General features: G+C 36.5%; 1 protein-coding gene across 10 annotated transcripts in view; it reads left to right on the top strand.

Moving 5' to 3' along the window:
- Positions 1 to 12,876, top strand: part of DCUN1D4 (defective in cullin neddylation 1 domain containing 4) — a 36,807-nt gene extending 23,931 nt beyond the window's left edge. For 8 of the 10 annotated variants that reach the window (XM_057413594.1, XM_057413664.1, XM_057413619.1 and 5 more), the window contains 7 exons: positions 2,623 to 2,714; positions 5,115 to 5,185; positions 6,853 to 6,944; positions 7,829 to 7,937; positions 11,295 to 11,399; positions 11,847 to 11,949; positions 12,060 to 12,876. In XM_057413594.1, coding sequence (XP_057269577.1) covers positions 2,623 to 2,714; positions 5,115 to 5,185; positions 6,853 to 6,944; positions 7,829 to 7,937; positions 11,295 to 11,399; positions 11,847 to 11,949; positions 12,060 to 12,115 — 628 coding nt within the window. In that variant the 3' untranslated portion in view covers positions 12,116 to 12,876. The remainder of the gene's footprint in view (positions 1 to 2,622; positions 2,715 to 5,114; positions 5,186 to 6,852; positions 6,945 to 7,828; positions 7,938 to 11,294; positions 11,400 to 11,846; positions 11,950 to 12,059) is intronic. The other 2 variants (XM_057413609.1, XM_057413671.1) reach the window with 1 other exon arrangement.
- The last annotated feature ends 6,490 nt before the right edge of the window (positions 12,877 to 19,366 follow it).

Consider the following 19,366-nt stretch of genomic DNA (forward strand, 5'->3'; position numbering starts at 1 on the left):
GGTTTCTCAAAATCAAACTCTGTTGGTCAGTTACTGAGGTTTTTTTGAACAATGATAAGTTCGAGGCCAGAGTGTTTTGCTTGGAGTTATTTGGCTGTATGTTAGTCACATAGACTTCCTAATGAAAGTTGTTTCCTGCAGTTCCAAAACAATGACCTTAGCCTTAAGCACAATATTAGTCCTATGAAAACTCACTATGTGTAGATGCAGTGAATATATAAAAAGGGTGTTGTTTTTTCTGTTGTCATTCACCAGTCTTCTTATGCGTGCTCCTGTCATTGGTGTCTTGGTTCAGGCTACAGTGTTTAGCTCTGGTGTATGTAGATGCAGGAATCCTTTTTCTGATATACCTGGGTGACCTAGAGCTCTGTTAGTAAATTTTTCTTGAAGGTTCCTTCCCAAACACACTGTTCACATACTGACAGTGAGTGTGCCAATGGGTTCCATGAACAAGCAGGGCAAGGCACTTGGTTATCTTCCCTTTGTAAGAACAAAGAGAGTCTTGTGATGAATGTCTGTCTTTGAGAACCACATTAGCTTTGCATGTCCTAGGTCCCAGCAGTGCTCTTAGAGAATTCTTGAATAAAAAGAATAGAATAAAGATGTTGGCTAGCTCCTGATACAGTCAATTTCCAATTTGGTATTTCAGTTGTGTTTGTCACGTTTGTTTGCTACAAAAAAAAAGGGATACTGAATAATTAGACTTTTGCCAAAGTGGCAGAATGCTTCCTTTCTTTGTCTCAAGACATTTTTTTTAATTTCTCTGAATTCAAATTAGCCTAAAAAATATTGGGTAGGTCTTTCAAAATCACAGGTCATTCTGCAAGTATGAGAATGTCAAGTTATCAGATCTGGAACAAAATAAATTGTTCCAACTCTTGACTTCTACCTTCTGGCTTCATTTACTTACTGGGCAGTGCTGTCAGCCTGTTCATTTGCAACTGCAGTAAAGCTTGCACAAAGTAGGTAATTCAGAGAGAAAAAACTTTTTAAGCTGTTTTAAAAATGAAAATTAAAAAAAAAGAAGAAAAGAAACAAACCCCAACCCCTCCAAAAATCCCCAAAACAAAAAGAACCAATCCAAATCAAAAATCAGACATACAGATGGTGGTTATGTGAATGTATATGTTTGGGACACGTGTGACTGGCATTTTTCTGCAGTGTTGCAGTTAGTTGCAGATCAGTGTGTTTCAGAACAGTGTTACTTTTTCTTTCCATCTTGAAATGTCTGAAGAGCATAATTTATATTTGTCTTTCAATTAGCAATTTATCATTTTGTTCTGACCAGGATTATTTTTCTGATAGTTGGTTTAAAATAGCTATGACAATAAACACAAAGCAGTTCTTTGAGTCACTGTAATGATCTATATGCCATTAATGTCTAGCTACAGTTCCTCCTAGCTTGTAAGGTAGGTGGAGGATAGTGGGATCCAGTGTACTCTAATCTCCTAAGTATACACATCTTTTACATGTCTTTCTAGAGGAAAGTGGTGATGAAATCAACTCCAAATTAATTTCACCAGGTTGTTTCCAAACTCCTTGAAGCAGTTAGCTGCTGTTTTGTTCTCCCACAGCAGGACGGTAAGAGGAAGGGCTGCATGCTTGGAACAATCACAGAGTCATTCTTGGCTACCTCCCGTAATCTAAGCCATTTGTTGCTTGACTCTTTTCAGCCGGTATGAGCACAGACTACTGCAGAGTAGTGGAAATGGATCAGAGAATGCATGTGCAGCAGTGAACAGCTAGTTAGACTGCTGAGTCTTTTGCCTCTAACACAAATGATAGTGTCTCTGGTTCAGAGAAGTCTAAACAGGGTGGAGTAACTCATCAGCTTCTGCTGTGCCTTCTGGGCTTTAGGTGTTGCAGATGCTGAAGTCAGGAGATTGGTACTTCAGTGTTGTTTCCTGAATGTAGTTAAAATTCTTTATGCCTCTTGTCAAAGCAGAGCGTAACTTTGCCTCCTTGGGGGGGGGTGGAACATTATGGATCTAGCTTTTCAGATAACTTTTCACCCCATGATGAATGAGGTTCCTTGAGTTACTGTCAGTAAGGACCTGTATCCTGTTCTCTGTAGTTCTTTTGTGTTACCAACTTACAGGCTTTAGAATAATGTATGTGTGGGTTGTGTCTATTTTGGTCTTCATACCTTCTAGAGGATTTTTTTTGAGGAGGCAAGAAGAGTATGTGTCATTCTCCTTAGTAGATAATTCAAAGTATATGAAGTATATGTGTTCACTGTGACTTGCAGTTACTGTGGGTTTAGACGCCCAGCTAGGTTGCAGCCCATCAGTTGATTGTAGTCACTGCTAGTGTGCACAAGTCTTACTTGAACTTATGCAAAACAGTTTGGGTTTGAATTTGAGCTAGTCTGTATTTGTTGTAAGGAAAGTTCATGTGCATGGATAATAGTTATGAATCAGTTGAAGTGTGACAGACTGAGCAAACATAGTATTTAGGTTCAGTGGTTCTTGTTCTGTTAAGCAGTATCCCAAGTGACTGCATATGAGGACAGAATGTTGGGTAAACTGTTCATGAGTTAACACTGCTGCTTATAGTGTCTGAATAAATATTGCTTCTAAAAAAGTGATGAATTAATTACTTGTTTCTCTTTTATTTTTGAAGTATGTATAGAAAATATGATTCGTCTCGAATAAAAGCAGAGGAAGAAGTCTTTTCAAGTAAGAGGTGCTTAGAATGGTTTTATGAATATGCAGGTAAGGGTGAAATGTGAATTTCTTCTTACTAGCAATTCAATCTATATTGGAATAAGAAAGTTGCATTAACTGACCTTTTCCAAGAATGACTGTAGAGGCTTTTTTGTAAAAGTCTTAAAGAAGCTTTTCTTATGTTCTGTGTAGTGTGAACTTGAAGGGTTCCAGGGGCAGTTTTATCTTTATTCTAGAAAAAGAATGGAGAAGATGTGTAACTGAAAGTATTTTGGAACATATATACTTTACTATTCAAATCTATAGCTAAATATGTACCTCTTTCCAAAGTGGTGTTACCTCTACTTCTTTAGAAGTCCTGTTATCTGCCATGTTAGTGCTGAATAGTACAGAATTATGCTTCACAAGTGTGTCTTTTTCTTTTCTTTTTTTTTCTTTTAATTAAAGTTGGGATAGGTAGAAACATTATTTTGTTTTTCTGCTGAGTGCTGTGCATATGATTTCAAGCAAAGTAGTGTATAAATTCAAGTATCCCATACTGGTCTTGTCTTTATATAGTTTTATATCACAAGGTATAGGAAAGGTAGACTGAAGTATTTTTTGCCCTTCTGTATGAGAACTTTCTTCAGGCATTACTTTTAGGGTTGTTAATTATGATCTGAAGTCACAAAAGATGGCCCTTTAATACTGAAGTTGGTGGTTGTATTCATTTTTTTACATGTGATTTTCTGAAAGGGAGAACTTAAAGTATGGGAAAACATGATCTCATGACTCTAAAAACCAAAAGGAAATGAAATAGGTGATTGACAAAATAAGGTTATCTTGCAGTTTTATGATGTTGTCTTGGATACCTTTTCTCAGAGCTTGTTCTGTTTTATCTGCTTCTTATGCATAATGAACAGTGACAATTTGATGTAATAATATCTTTCTTCTAATAAAATTACATAAACTAAATCAAATACTTTGATATCTCACTTGTCTGTGGCAATCTGTGAGAGGAGATTCATTCAAATTCAAGCCAAACCTAACCTTTTAGGTTCTCTGCCTTTCCGACCAGCTTGATTTATTTTTTTACTCTAGCAACAGGGATAACTCATTTTTGTCAAGGCTTTCATGGAAGGAAGGGATGAAAGTAAGGCTGTGTATGAAAGAACTTTTGGTTTTCCATTGGATGCATACACCAAGATAAAACAGAGAAAAGTGGAGAGTATGATTCTGTTTACAGTATTGAGTAACATTCTAAAAATTAATTTTCAAAGAATAATCTATTTGGTGTTCTTGCTTCATAAGTCTTCTCCTTTATATATGCAGAGAGTTGACACTGCATTTGTTTGGTGGTTTTTTCCCTAGTGTGTGTTTTTACATTACAGAATGAGCCTTTCTAAAAACTATTGTTTACACTCAGAACTATGAGAGGATATCATGAGAAAATGGGAAAAGATATAATTAAACCTTGTTATTTTAGAATAGTAGGTCACCTGATAATAAACCAGATCTCTTTCTTGCACCTTGTGATCTTTATATCGGATAAAAGTAGGCATTTCAGCCTTTAATGTTCTGGGTTTTGTTTTCCCTGAATGAGTCCTTTTAAACATAATAAAGAACTCTAACAAAATACTCCAGATACTTAAAATTTACTTAATAAATTGCACAATGCAGTTCTTAATGCCTATATAATTTTTTCAAGAGTATTACAGAGATTACAAATATCTTCTTTTAACAGCATGTTTTAATAATAGTGCATTTAAACAGCATCTATATTTTTCGTCTTCTTTTTCCCCCATCTAAGTTGGCAAAGAAATAGCTGTAATTCATGTCTTCTTTTCCCCTGCAGTTACTAAAATTCAGATAATGTGTGGCCATGACATAGCAATGTGAACAAACAAGAGCACAAGACTTTTATTTTAGGCTCTTTTTTTTTTTTTTTTTTTAGAAAATGCTATGTAGATAGTATTTGAGACAGTAAGGAAGGAGATTCTGAGAATGATAATGTCTTATATCCCGTATAGCTATGTATCATGTTTTTATGTGATATGATCTTGTGGTAACATTAGAGGTTCAAGCCAAGAAAGGAGTTTTGCTAACCACTGTCCACCCATTTAACCATGGTATTATTAGGTGGATGTTTTGCTAGTCCTAAGTGCATTCTTAAAGGTCTTATTAATTTACTCTTGCAAGATTATCTCAGTAGATGGGTAGAATAAAGGATATTGTCAGGAAATAAAAGTAGTTTTACGTTTTTTCTGTCTCTGTTTCCAAAGGTGAGATAAAGATTTAAGTGTATCCAGATCTGATAGTAAGTGTGGAAATACTTATTGTGTGTCAAAACAAAAAACCCCAAACTGTACAGAAGTTGAGGTTGTACTGTGTGATTTCAGTTCTCTTGTGCTCTAAAGGTGTAGGACTGCTTTAATTTTCAGAGATAAATAAAATGTATTACGTTTGCAGGCACTGATGATATTGTAGGGCCAGAAGGTATGGAGAAATTTTGTGAAGACATTGGAGTTGAACCAGAAAATGTAAGTTCAGAGTCCATTAAAAAGCTGCCTGATCTGTTATGATGCACATGAGAAGGTCTTGTATCTCTTATTTTCCGTCAAGAATTAAAATAACACCTGGAATTGTTTTGATGGTGTTTTTTTTTTTGTGGGTTTTTTGGTTGGTTGGTGGGGGTTTTTTTTTGGTTGTTTTTTTTTTGTTGTGTTTTTTTGTTTGTTTGTTTGTTTTTTAATAAAGAAATATAAACCACGGAGGTTTATGTGCGCATTTGGAAACAAGTTGCTTTTATATTAAACCCCAAACTGTCAACCTGTAAAATCTCAATTAGTCTATGTTGCCACCTCTTCTTTCACTTTCCCACAATTCCAAAAAAGAGATTTGAGAGGTTCTTTAAAATAAAAGTTTAAAGGCTGCTGGCTGTCTTTTCAGAAACAACGAGAAGACACAGGAGATTTAATGTAGCAGGTACAAAACTGTAAAGTAGTGTTTTATTTGGGTTTTCTCGGAGAGCAGATTTCGAAAACTGTGAGCAGTATTAGCACTCCCTTTATGCCATTTAAAAGACGAATAAGGGATACCTGTAACAACATACATGCATACGCTGCCATGCATACATATATGTATATGTAAGTAAAAAAAATTTAGAAATGAATAGTGCCTTTTACAGGCTTTTTCCTAGTGCTTAATCTTTGCTTTTAAAATGTATACCCAAGGCCTGTCTTTTACAGGTTTCATAAATTGTCATCTCTAAGTAAAATGAGAATTGTGGCTTTGAGAGATTTACTGGAAATGTGATTACCTAGTTGTGAAGTTTATTAATACAGTAACCCCTTGATATTTATGCAGACATTTGGGTATATAAGTAGGTGTTCTGATTTTGCATTAAAATCCATGTAGAGCTGTATTAACAGCTAGTTAATGGCTGAGTTGCAAATTTAAATTACTTGATTTTTTTCTTCTTCTAGTCTGCAGCGCAAATTGTCCTGAAAGTTTTTCCCTGTGTTTATCACAAGTGGTTTCTTGAGTTCCTGAGTAAGACTGTAGTCACTTTATCTGAATTCTTTATGGCTTCAGTCGTCCTTGTTAGGTGTGAAAAGGACTCTGGTTCCTTTTGGGCAAAACTGAAGTTTTTTTTTATCGGCCTCTGCTTTGAGTATGTTAATGTTAGTTAATCTAGCTTTACTTAACATCTACTAGAATTAAACTGCATGTTCAGACCTGCACAATTAGGTAGGCTGGATGGAATAGCTGGTTTCAGGTGGGATCACGATTACCTTTCAGTAATTGGATTTCATAGAGCTCATGGATTGCAACTGATGTTCATCTAGAGGAGAGTGCAACAAATGTCAAATGTAACTTGTCAGCACATTGGTACTTAACTTTTGTAACCGTTTTGGAAAATCGTTTCTGTAGCTTTTGCACCTACTCATCTTCCGTGCCGCTCACTAGTTGGCTGTACATGCTGCTTTAAAGCAGGGTGGCTACTTGTAACTTGGGTGGATGTTCAGTGTGTCTTTACACTTAATCTTGTCCTTGGATTATGTACAGGTTTGTCATTTTCAGGTTTTTTTAACTTTTAAAATAGTGCAGCAAGGATCTGAACATCCCATTTAGATGAGTAAAGCGTTAGTAGCCTACTAAACAGTTACTTGAATAATGTGTGCATCTTTTTGTTAATTCTTTTCAGGTAGTTATGCTTGTACTAGCATGGAAGTTGGATGCACAAAACATGGGCTACTTTACATTACAAGAATGGTTAAAAGGAATGACGTCACTACAGTAAGTGCTTTGGAAAACCTCGTACACTTGTAGTAAAACCCAGTTCTTAGAAAAAACAGGCTTTGATATTTTGACTCATAACACTTAAAGTGGACAGCTCTGCTGTGGAGTGAAAGCCATACTTTTTTGGTCCCATTAATGGTGATACAGCCACCTAGAGAAAACTTGAAACCTGACAGCTACTCATTTAAATACAGTTGGATTAAAATGTCTGCAGTCTCAAGAAAACAGAAATGTCATGAGGTTCAACACTGGTTTTGTCCCCAAAGATATCCGTCTTTGTCACTGGATTGGACCTATCTATTAGATATTGGCATGTTGTTAGAGCATGCGTGGTTCAAAATGCTAAATAATACAAAACCTGTCTGTGATTCTTCATTGTCATATTCTTTCTAAGATTTGCTTTCTCTAGTTGAGAGCTTATCTTTGTGGCATAATTAACAAATGCAATTGAATAATCATGTAATTCACAGAGAGCTGGAGAAAGAACTGTGTTTTGACTTGCCTTCCAGAACAGAATCACTAAAACTGTGTGAGAAGTTTTATAGTTTCAGCAAAGAATCGTTTCACTGCTGTGGTTTGCTGGTTATTTGCCATGTACAGACAATGTCTTAGTTTAATCCTCTGGAGAGTGCATTTTCCACAAGGCCAGACAATTTTTTATCAGAATACCAGTGTCAGACTTTTCTATTTTACCTAAATTCGTTTCATACTATGGGTTTAATCAAGGCATTTTATGCAGACAAACTCATAAACATGCCTTTGTACAAAGTGATGTATTTTGAACAGATTGATGGGGATACCTGTTAGAGATGCTTTTCTAAACCATCGGACATTTGTGTGAGAATGCAGTCTCTTAAGTTCACTTTGTGCTTTTTTTATAGATGTGATACTACAGAAAAATTGAGAAATTCTCTGGATTACTTGAGATCTTTATTAAATGAACCTACCAATTTTAAACTTATTTATAGATATGCATTTGACTTTGCACGGGTAAGTAATGGAGAGGACCAGCATCTGAAATTAAAACTTTACATTCATAAGTAATGATTGGAAGACTGTATATTTCTAAGTATGTTTCTGTTAAGAAACCACTCTAGATTGCTTCTAACAAATGGATCTGTTCATATTCTAAAAAACTAAATGTAAAATGCTAGAACTGGAAAAGTATATAGGATGCTCAAAGTTCAGTGGTTTAGTGTTTTGACATTATTTGTTACGTCTCTGCTTCAAGCTATTGTGTAACTCCAAGGAAGTAATTTAGGCCCTATTCTGTTGTATATTGGGTGACTGTTGGAAGGTCATTAATGGTGTTCTCAGTATTTGTTAAACAATATACTGAGAGCAGTCTTCCTTTTGTAAAATATGTATCCATAAAACTGTACCTGGTATTGGAACCCATAATATACATAGGACTATTCCTACTTAAAGGGAGCAATAAAATAACTTTAATTTTCTAAATTAACATTTTGACGTGGAATTTGGACATTTATCTTGCTAATGTGATGTAATGTGATGTACAGATGATTTAACATAAACACAATCACAGGCAAAACTGAAGCTAAGATTTCAGTGGAGGAGAACCAAATGCACCAAGAAAATTTGCAGGGAAAAAGAAGTAACATGAGAAAAAGAATAAGAAAGACTTGCCTATCAGAATTGCTCTCAGTTCAATTTCTGTCATAGGCAACTCAGGTTTGTGGTACATCAGTGCTTTCTACATGTTAGCTTGCAGAGATTCACAGTAGTTCACTTTTAACCGAAGAAACCTACAGCTGAGTATGTCAAAATGCATGGTGTTAGAGTTTGTATGAGAGAACAAAAAAAGCTTTATGAACATCTTAATTACTCCTTTGCTGTGTGAAGATTGATTCTGCCAGTTTTGGTCAACATAAAATGCAAAGGCAAAAAATAACATTTTCAAGGAAGATACTGATGGAATATTTTGAACAGGTAGCAAATCTGAATCAGCTAATGGCCTGTCAAAAGCAAGTGCAGAAACTTAAGAAGAGGATAGTGGGTGAGGTTTATTCAAGAGATACTAAACAGATGTCTTGAAAAAGAATTTAAACATTGTGACACAGGTGCTGTGACATCATTTGTGGCCAAAAAAACCCCAGGTTATAGAACTGCAAGTCAAAGGCATATCAACAGGGGAATTGTCAAAACAATATTGGATTAGTAGAATTATCAAACTTTTAATACTGTGGAGCCAGTGGAAGTCTAAAGGAGAGTGGCGTCCAGTGATAATAGAGATGAAGGCTGACAAAGGCTGATATATTTATGTAGATGTAGCAGATAAATCTCATTTTTATCAGAATAATTGAAGTAGTTGGTAGCAGAAAGCTGATGTGAACATTTTTGGGTTTTGATTCAGAAGATTGTATAATTTCTATCCTAAGAGTAATAATTCTAGGGAAGTACTCTATGGCAAAAAGCACTTGTATAAACTTTTGAAGTTTTAAGAGAAAATTTTTGAAAGCATCTGTTGTGATTTGGTAGAGTTACTTTGTCAATAAGAATAAATATCATCAAGGTTTTGTGCAGCATGAATGATTTAAGTCAGCAGGGATTTGAGGAAATAATTTAAAATGCCATATGTTGGTATTAAGCACAAATACACTCCTCGCTCCCTGTTTGCTATTGTCATTCCCAAGTTTGAGAACTTACAGATGCATGTATTTCATGGCTTAAACAGCTCTTTTACCTGAAATGTGGGGGGGGAGAAATCTCAGGCTGTCTATCTTCAGTGTAAAACAAATACTAACATTTATCACAGTTTGTCAATGTATTATTTCCCACTGTATCCAAGAAAGTTAATGTAAGTATCTGGAAATGCAATTGAAGCATCTGTTACAGCAGATGCGCCATTAGGCAGTTGGAGGTGGGTACAAAGGGCTTATCTGAATAATCTGTTCTGAACAGTAGTCAGAGAGAGAATGTAGGAACTTTACAATATAAGGCATGTAAAAACAGCCAAAGTACAAGGAACAGAGCCTGATTTCATTAACAAGTGTGTGGGAAGAATTCAGAGTATAAACAGTATGGAAAGTAAAATGTATTCTTATAGCAGTATCATTTCTGCCTAAAGGTGTTTGTGACAGGTGTAAATGGGCTTTGGAAAGAGGATTAGTTTTTAGAACTTTTTTGGTATTGGAAATAAGTGAAAGATTTGTATCGTATTAATACAAAATGCCTTTGCAGGTGTGTTTTTTTGATTTTATTACCAATTGAAAAGCTTTGTTCATACGGGAATTTACTGTTTTCTCTAAATCAGAATGAGTGAAGTCCCTTTTGGTTTACATTTGGTCACTAAACCCAGTTTCTGATGTTTTCAGAGCTGCTGGACTCTTTTTTTTTTTTTTTTTAATGGACACTTTCCTTCCTAAACAAACCCACATAAAATTTGGTCTACAGAATTTTAGAGTTAAAGTTTATTTTATATGAAATGGGTTTCAAGAAGAGAAGATAACCTTGTGGCTAAGGCATTCAGCTGTTCTTCAGGAACTGGAATCTCACTTTACCACATCTTTCATACAGAAGGCAGTTCTGCCTGTTTCAAGATAGTTTTCAATAAAGATGTGTCTTCTGTAATATATACAGGTGCTCTTGCAAAGGTGAGGCAAAGGGTTCAGTTCCCTCTGTCCTGGGTAGCTGTCTCACACTGCTCTGAGGCATTCCCTGTATTCTGGATATCCCTATATCCATGTTTTTTCTTAATTTAGACTATGCTGTCTGCAATCATGAATATATACAGAGAGATCAAGGTGTATAGTAGCTAATGTGGAGCTTTATTTTTTTGTGATTTCATTAACTTCTGAATTTGTAGCTTAATGCTATAAGCAAGGCATAAAAGTGTGAGGTTTTACATCCCATCTCACACCTCAATTTATTTAATTTCAAGACAACAAATGTCGATGGCCAAACTACTTAAAATAACAAAATCAAATTTTACACGTACACACATTACTTTTGAGATGTGTAGAAGTTGTGTTACCAGATATATTAACTTTCCCACTAATGAGATGTAACAGATCTGTTGGGTACAGGTGATACTTTCTTAACTTATCAGAAACAAAAAAATCATCCCCTAAGCCTAATACACTACTACTGCGTTGAACTAAAATTGGGTCTCCGTGTGCTAGTGTGTTTTGTTCCCTTTGCAGCATCTCTGAATAGAAAGCTATTAGCTATGGGGAAGGAAATTTTACTAAGAAGTTGTGATTTCTGAAAAACCTCTGCTAGATACTGCTATTTATTATTCATTTGTCAATTTATTTCATATATATATGCAGGAAGTGAAAAATCCTGAAATTATGTTATTTTCTTGGTTTTGACCTTTTTATGCAGGAAAAGGACCAGCGCAGCCTAGATATCAATACTGCCAAGTGTATGTTGGGCCTTCTTTTAGGAAAAACATGGTCCCTTTTTCCAGTATTTCACCAGTTTCTAGAGGTACGGAGTTTGGAACAGAGTCACTTTTTTATCTGTTTTCTCTGATACTTTAACTAGAGATAGAATGAACAACTAAGATTTTTTTAGTTGTTCTGATGTAGAATATACTGATCCCCAAAGCAGTACTTGTAACTGGTTATCTTCCTTTCTTCCTTTTCCCCAAATCCATATGCTGTTAAGATTTATTTAATGCAGGACAAAGTATAGAATGTCTTTGATTTGTTTTTATTGCTGTATATTTGTCCACTAAAAGATGTCTTAATCAAAAATGTGAACTATTCAACACTGGCTTGGCTGGTTAGTGGTTTCTTTAATCCTGTCCAGTTTTAGAAGGCATACAGATTAAAGTAATTCAGCATGAGGTTTAAATTTTCTTTAAGTAAGAGAACCTGATTTTGAGGGAGTTGAAAATATATTTTAGTAACTTCTGTTTCTTGCCTCAAGCAGCAATCAAAATACAAAGTTATCAATAAGGACCAATGGTGTAACGTTCTTGAATTCAGCAGAACAATTAACCTTGACCTCAGTAACTATGATGAAGATGGAGCCTGTAAGTACTACCATATGTTGGTATTCTAAAATAGTTTATTTCTCTGAGCTTAATGATTCAGTGTCCTTTTACAAAATTTTGTAAAATACAGTTATTTGATCTCTCTACAGGGCCAGTGTTGTTGGATGAGTTTGTGGAGTGGTATAAAGGAAAACAGATGACATAGGAGTTTAACTATGCACAGCCACTCAAGAGTCACTGTTACCACAGTTATGTCAACCATTAGCCATAAACTGCTATTTGTATCAAAGTGCATGCTGCTTTTCTTGCACTGCATCCCTTTTGTAGGGAACTTTCGATGTTTGCTATTTAACAAGCTAGCTATGCTTGCTGTGTAGCATTGTTCTCTTTGAAGGCTGCTTTGCATTTTGTATTTACACTACAAATTGGTGAACTTGCCAGCGTCTTCACTGTGATTATGTGTATATTGCTGTCTAAATTTTGTATATGTGTATAAAAAAAACCTTCAGCTAGGGATTATTTCTGCAGAAATGTATTGTAAAAATAATTTTGTGGCATATTTCTAGTCATCACTTACATGTTTGCTGAAACTTTAGCTGTTTTGTTTTTCTTTTGGTCTCAAATGTAGCATTTCAGAAAATGAAATGAACAGACTGCTTGGACAGAGTTATGTGAAGAACTGTTGTCAATTTTAATGTTACTATTTGAGATGCCAGTTTCTGGGAGGAGAAGACATGCTGTGACTTTCTTCACCAGAATTCGCCAAACCTGACCTATTGCTTAATAGGAATGAAACATTGATGTCTTAAAATTCTCTGTATACACATACAAATATCAAACCACTGTAATAGTTGTACATGCCACAAATGATTTCCATTTGAAGAAAAAAGTACTGACTTTTTAATGTTAAAACTGCAGTAGTCATTACAGGTACCAATGAACAAATTAAAGTACCTTTTAAAAATGGGTTTTAGACTTTTGTAAATTGCCTTTGGCATACTCCTCTTAATTTTTGGTGTACCAAGAGTGTTTGGTCTAAGTTGTGATCTTGTGAAACTGGAAGTTCTAGGTAAAATTATTGTTTTGGGGAATAAAGTCTGCTCAGCCCTAGCACATAGATAATACAGATTTGGGGTGGTTTTTTTTTTTTTTGTTTTGGGGTGTTTTTTGTTAGCTTGGATGGGTTTTTGTTTGTAATCTTTGCCAAGGTCTCTAACTTCGTGTTTCTAGGTAATTGGAAATATGATACCGAATAGTCAAAACATTACCTTTTCTTTCATGCTGGGGATTGGAATTCCCAGAATGTCCATTGCAGGCAATGGGCATGTTAAACACCAGCATTAAATGGCAGTGCTTTTTAGTAGGGACCACTTCCTATTTCACTCATTCTTTATCTGTATCGGGCCATTCTAGTGTTTAATTTAGGGAAAATGAGTGAATGGAATTACGTTTTGTTTCCATAATTTTGTCACATTGTCTTTGCCTTATTCTTCTTTAAGTAATGTGCTGATTTTTATAAATAGGTCCTCGAAGTATCCGGTGCTATTAAACTTTGAACCCTTACGATTTATTAAAATGTTCCATATTGATTCACAGAGCATTTAACAAGAAATAGCCAATCTATGTTTTGGAATGAAGAATAACATTACTTTTCTGTAGAAATATTTTACAAGGTATTGGCAGTTTTGATACTGCTCTAGAATGCAATCTGGGGGAGAGGGAAAATGTTTTATGTTGAATGTGAAATTTTCAGCTGTATTGAAGGTCCTGTTCTGCCATCATTGAAGTCAGGAACAACCGTCCTTAACTTGACTACTTTCAAGATTAAGCCTAGTTTAGCAAAAGCTAGATGTGGTGCTTAAACATTAGTTTGCTACCCTGGACCAGGAGGTTGTAATTGTGGTGCTACAGGTGGTCAGTTGTGTTCAAATCTGTTTGCTGTTATTTGTTTGTCAAACTCAGCTGCCAAAGACAAATTGTTTGTGTTTATGTATATTTGTATATACATAAATAGACAATATATGTGCATATACAAACCCCTAGAATTTCATGATGCTGAGAAGACGAGACTACCTTTCCCTGTGAAATAGTCATGTTTGGATTTCTAAATAGTGCTATTTGAAGTTAATAGTACTAAAACATACATAGTCATTGCTTTCTTATGTACTTATATGTACTTCTTATGTACTAATACGCATAACCTTAATTCCATGTTTAATGCCAGTTTGCACAAGAAATTAATTCAGTGGAGTGTGGTATTTAATGTTTACAATATGCCTCTTACTAAAAAACATAAGTTTTATTAAGACTTCTGATGTAAATGTATATATTACTGTAGTATAACCTTAAATAATCAGTGGAGCTGCTGGTTTAGTTCTGAAAAGAATGAACTTAGAAGCAATATAACTTTTAACATTAGGCTAGATTGTGGTTGCTAAAATTTTAAGTGAAATACTGTAATTGTTCCTAAGTGTTAAGCTAGTTACTGACTCTAGAAAACAGTTTAGCACAAATTGGCATGTATCCTGCAACAAATACAAGATGTGCATAAAAGGTTTTGTATGTCACACATAATTTGGTTTCCAATAATGGAAGCAAGAGCCAAAGACACTTCTAATCTATTACTGTTACAACTTTCATCTAAGAGGGTCAACAGAAATCTGTTCAGCTTAATCAGGTGCTCCTTTTCCAAGTTTTGCTAATGTTTAGCAGAATACAAAATGTAAATAAGAGCAAATGAAACAGGAGAGGAAACCTCAGAAAGCACTCATGTTGTATAAGGTAACAAACTGAGTTTTCTTTGTGTAAAAGCAATCAGGAGTAATGGAAAGGATGAATGTGTTTGGAAATTAATCAGGGGCTGCAAATTTTTTTCTTCCACTTGCAAGCAGGATGAATCCGTAGTCTTCAGCTGGTTTATAAACATGCATCTTCATATAATCAGCCACAGATTCAGTTGGAGCTTGTAGATGGCTTTACTGACATTTATAGGGAACAAATATACTAAAACGGACCCATATGGCTTGATAACTTTCCTGTGCTATCCATCCTTCTGTTTGTGCTAGATACACTGATAAGTAGAGAAACCTGATATTGCCAGCTCATGTATTTTGGAGAAAATCATTCTCATTTTTAAATACTGTGAAAATGTAACTAAGCCACTGGGTTTACCTTGTAGTTAATACAAGCATGGTGTCTGCTGTTTGGTTTGTTATGTCATGATACAGTTAATACAGGGTTTTGTTTGGGGTTTTTTTTTCCCCCTCTTGAAAGGTAATATATAGAATATGCTGACTTCTTGGACAAGACACTTAGAGGTCATTCTGGAAGAAGTGTCAGGGGTCTTGCGCTAATCTTTCTGGTGTATTACTACTATCCTTATAGCAGAATCTTGATAATCTCTGTGCAATTCACACTTGGTATTTGGGAGATACAAGTGGAAAGCCAGTTAGTGGAAGGAAAACAGCATCCAGAGACTATAGCAGTGGACAGTCTTTAAGTTGATAGATGACAAACATTTGGAGCTCTTTGGACTTGATGGTCTTTAAGGTCTTTTCCAACCTAAATGATTCTGTGAGTATTAGTAACTGGAACATTCCACGAATTCAGTTTCATTCTACAGGAAAATAATATTAAATATTAACAAAGTTCTGTGTGACTCTTTTTTCACTCTTCATCCTTTTCAAGGAAAACAAGCTGAAGAGGATGGAATTTAGTGGAGTCCTTTGTGTGCTTGAGTTTTCAGTTCAAGGTTGTCTTTAAGCTACAATAAATACTTGGGTTACCTTTGTGTAGCCTTTTCTAGCGTTAGTAGAGGACTGGAGATGTCTTCCATCTTACCTCAAATACATGCATTTTATTTCATCACAAATGTGCTCACACAATCCAAGTTAGTTACAGCTCATTGCTACTTGGTAAATGTTCCCAAATTACTTTATTGGAGGGCAAGAAATGGACTTCGGTTGTGTTCAGGTTTTCCCAGATTTCTGTTGATCCTTGGTCACAAGTCTAACAAATTGTTTAATACTCCTGGAATTCATACACACAGCTTTAAAGGTTAGCTTGTGCCCTTGTATAACTGCTAAGATACCTCTTCCTAGGCCTTATATTCTGTCCTTTCATACTGCTGTAAAAGTGTATAAAATCTACCCACCAGCTACATTGTTGTCTGTAACTGAGACCAAAACTTGGCTTGATTTTTTTTTGTTTTTATTTTTAAAGATTTCCCCCATTCTCTGTGTGTGTGTGTGTGTGTGTGTACACGTGTACATGTGTTGTCACCAAGTAGTACCTACTGACACTGCTGATGCAGGAACAGCAGTTAACCTGTAACTGTGAATGCTTTGTTACTTGGATATTACATAAATAAGGTGTGCTAAGCTCCTGTAATTCACAGCCTGACGGAAATACTGTTAATGCCACCTAACTTGAGTTCCTCTGGTTGATTTTTAGGTCTTTTGCTGGTGTTGATGTAAAATGACATCTCACAAATAAACAGTATTTGTGTTGGTTTCAGCAACTGACTTCAGATTTTTCTATGGTTCATACTTCAGAAATTCTCATATCCCATGCATCACTTCAGCTGGCAGCCTTTATCATTTAGTAGCAGAGAACTGCTATGTACAATCTTGTCATCCTTATTTCTAATAGTAAGGAATATCAGTATTTAAAACTTTGTTGGAGAAAGGTACATTTCAGCTGGAGTGTATGGGTGTAGAACTGCATTGTATTACAAAAGTTTTCAACAAAAAGAGTCAATTTGAGCAGGAATGTCTCAGGATTTTTCAAGAATAATGATTGTTACCCACAACATCTTGCCACAGGCTTTTGGCCCGTGAGGTCCTCATAAGAAAGCTGTTGATGGTATGGGCTGGACGAACAGGCAGTGAGGCAGACTGAAAAGTGGCTGTATGGCAGGGCCCAGAGGGTGGTGGTCAGCAGTGCAAAGTCTAATTGGAGGCAGTAACTGGCACTGTACTCCAGGGTTCAATGCTGTGTCCAGTCCTGTTCACCTTCATTGATGAGCTGGATGATGGGGCAGAGGGTACCCTCAGCGTGTTTGACGATGGCACCAAACCAGGAGGAGTGGTTGATACAGTGGAGGGTCGTGCTGCCATCCAGAGGGACCTCAGCAGGCTGGAGAAAGGGACTGACAGGAACCTCATAAACTGAGAAGTGTGAAGACCTGCACCTGGAGAGGATTCGCCCCATGCACTGGCATATGCTGGGACCCACCCAGCTGGAAACAAGCTTGACAGAAAAGCGGCTGGGATTCCTGGTGGACACCAAGTTGAAGATGAGGCAGCAATAGAAGGCAAATGGTATCCTGGCCTGTGTTAGACAAAGTTTTGCCAGCAGGCTGAGAGAGATGATCCTTCCCCTCTCCTCAGCACTGTTGAAGCCAGACCTGGAGTCCTATGTCCTCTTCTGGGCTCCCCAGTGCCAGAGAAACTCTTGAGTCCAGCAAAGGGCCATGAAGTTGGTGGAGGGACTGGAGCTTCTCTCCCTTCAAAGAAAAGCTGAGAAACCTGGAACTGCTGAGCCTTGAGAAGATGCTAGGGGGAAATCTTACTAATATGTATAAATATCTGAAGGGAGGGTGTGAAGAAGATGGAGCCATGCTCCTTCCACTAGTGCCCAGGGGCAGAACCAGAGGCATGGGTGCAAAGTGAAACTCGGGAGACTCCCCCTGAACATCAGGAAACACTTTTTGACAGTGAGGGTGGCCAAGCACTGCACAGGTTATGCAGGGAGGTGGTGGAGTCCCCGTTTTCAGAGATACTCAAAAGCCTTCTGGATATGGCCTGGGCAAGCAGCTGTAGATGCTCCTGCTTGAGCAGGAGGGGTGGAATAGGTGACGTCCAGAGGTGCCGTCCAGCCAACTCTTCTGTGATTTCTAAAAGAAAATGCTAAAGAAAATTCCCTTCAGTTACTCAAATTTAATGCTGGTAGAGAAGACAAGTCTCAGGGGTTTTCAAATGTAGTGATATTTTGATCAGAGAGTCTCTTTGTGACCTTAAACACCTGTGGTTTCCTTACTTTTAAAAGACTTTAAATTATTTGACTTGTAATGAGCTGTTGCACTGATCTTAATACCGGATACTTAATACTGCAGAAGTGGTATTATCTAAGCAGAACAGTAGAAAAGCTGCTAGCAATAAGACATGAAAATTACAGCCTGTGTCTCCATAATATTCACAAATACAGTTTTTAAAGGAGCTATTAGTTAATTTTACTACTTTGTATTGCTTGCAGAATTACAAATCTGATTTTGAATAGGAAACAGACTTAAAAGCTGGCCGAGAAAATAAGGAGCACATGTTAGAGACTATAAGAAATCGGGGTTTTTAATATTTTTCACTATTTGAGTTGCCACTCCTAAGGCTTTTGACTTAAAATGTTATTTAAAGTTCAGTGCATTTACAGTACAGTTAGAATATTGTAATGTAGAGCCCATTCTGGAGACATAGTTCTTCATTATGCTCACGTTAGGGAAGGCTGGGATTGCCTTCTTCAGTTCTCAGAATGTAGCCTGCTTCTTGCATCTGTAAGGGAGTGAGTCATAGTCTCCTCTACCATGAAAACTTTAATATTATTATTCAAATCGTTTCTGATTTTAATTATATGTAGGTTAGATGCGAATGTCTTTTCTTGGTATTCAAGGATTGTTTTCCAGCCCAGTTACCAGTGAACTCTGGAACAAATGAAATGCTTTGTACCTACAGCAAACAACTTGATAGTTATCCAAGTATCATAAATATGTGTTAGAAAATGAGAGCTTTATTTCATTCTGATTACTGTAGTTCTCTATGTACTCTTAAGACTTCATTAATATTTCCTATACTGATTCACTATATGAGGTATATTATGTCCTGTCAACACTAGAGATCAGCACACTTGCCCTTTAAGGAGGTGTGCCCAGAGTATTACCAAAATCCTCTTGGCTGCCTCCTCATGGTTCATGTGCACATTCATACAGCATATGCTCAGCCACCTCTATCATCAGGTCTATTCTGTGACTTGGTCTATTTACCGTCACCTGTGATAGTAACACAAGTCTTACCTGAACATAAGTTTTGCTACCTGAAGTTATTGATGAAGCTGAAGAAGTTTCAGCTTCCTTGGAGCAGCAGTTGCAGTTATTCCTCTCTGCAGCTGTAACTCCTGTGCATGGAGAAAGAAAAGCATACACTTCTGCTCCTCTACCAGCAGCTGGTTGTATAGTGGGGTAGGTATTCCAGATAATTCTCAGTGACCAAACCAGCTAAACTAGGGAAGATACTGGTGTGAGCAGGATACAGTGGATTGATACCAGCTGAAGTGTAAAGAAAAGGGAGTGGATAAAACCTCAAAGGGAGTTGGTGAATGGAGGGACTATAGCTGTTGTATACAAAAGTGCATGGTGAAATAGAGTGGATGGAGAGGAGCAAAATAAAAGGAGCAGTGCTTGGAAGCC

The sequence above is a fragment of the Pezoporus wallicus genome, unplaced genomic scaffold (assembly GCF_028554395.1).
Source record: "Pezoporus wallicus isolate ANWC-B61680 ecotype Strahan unplaced genomic scaffold, APGP_CSIRO_Pwel_v1 contig_5709, whole genome shotgun sequence".
In the NCBI taxonomy this organism is placed as follows: Eukaryota; Metazoa; Chordata; class Aves; order Psittaciformes; family Psittacidae; genus Pezoporus; species Pezoporus wallicus.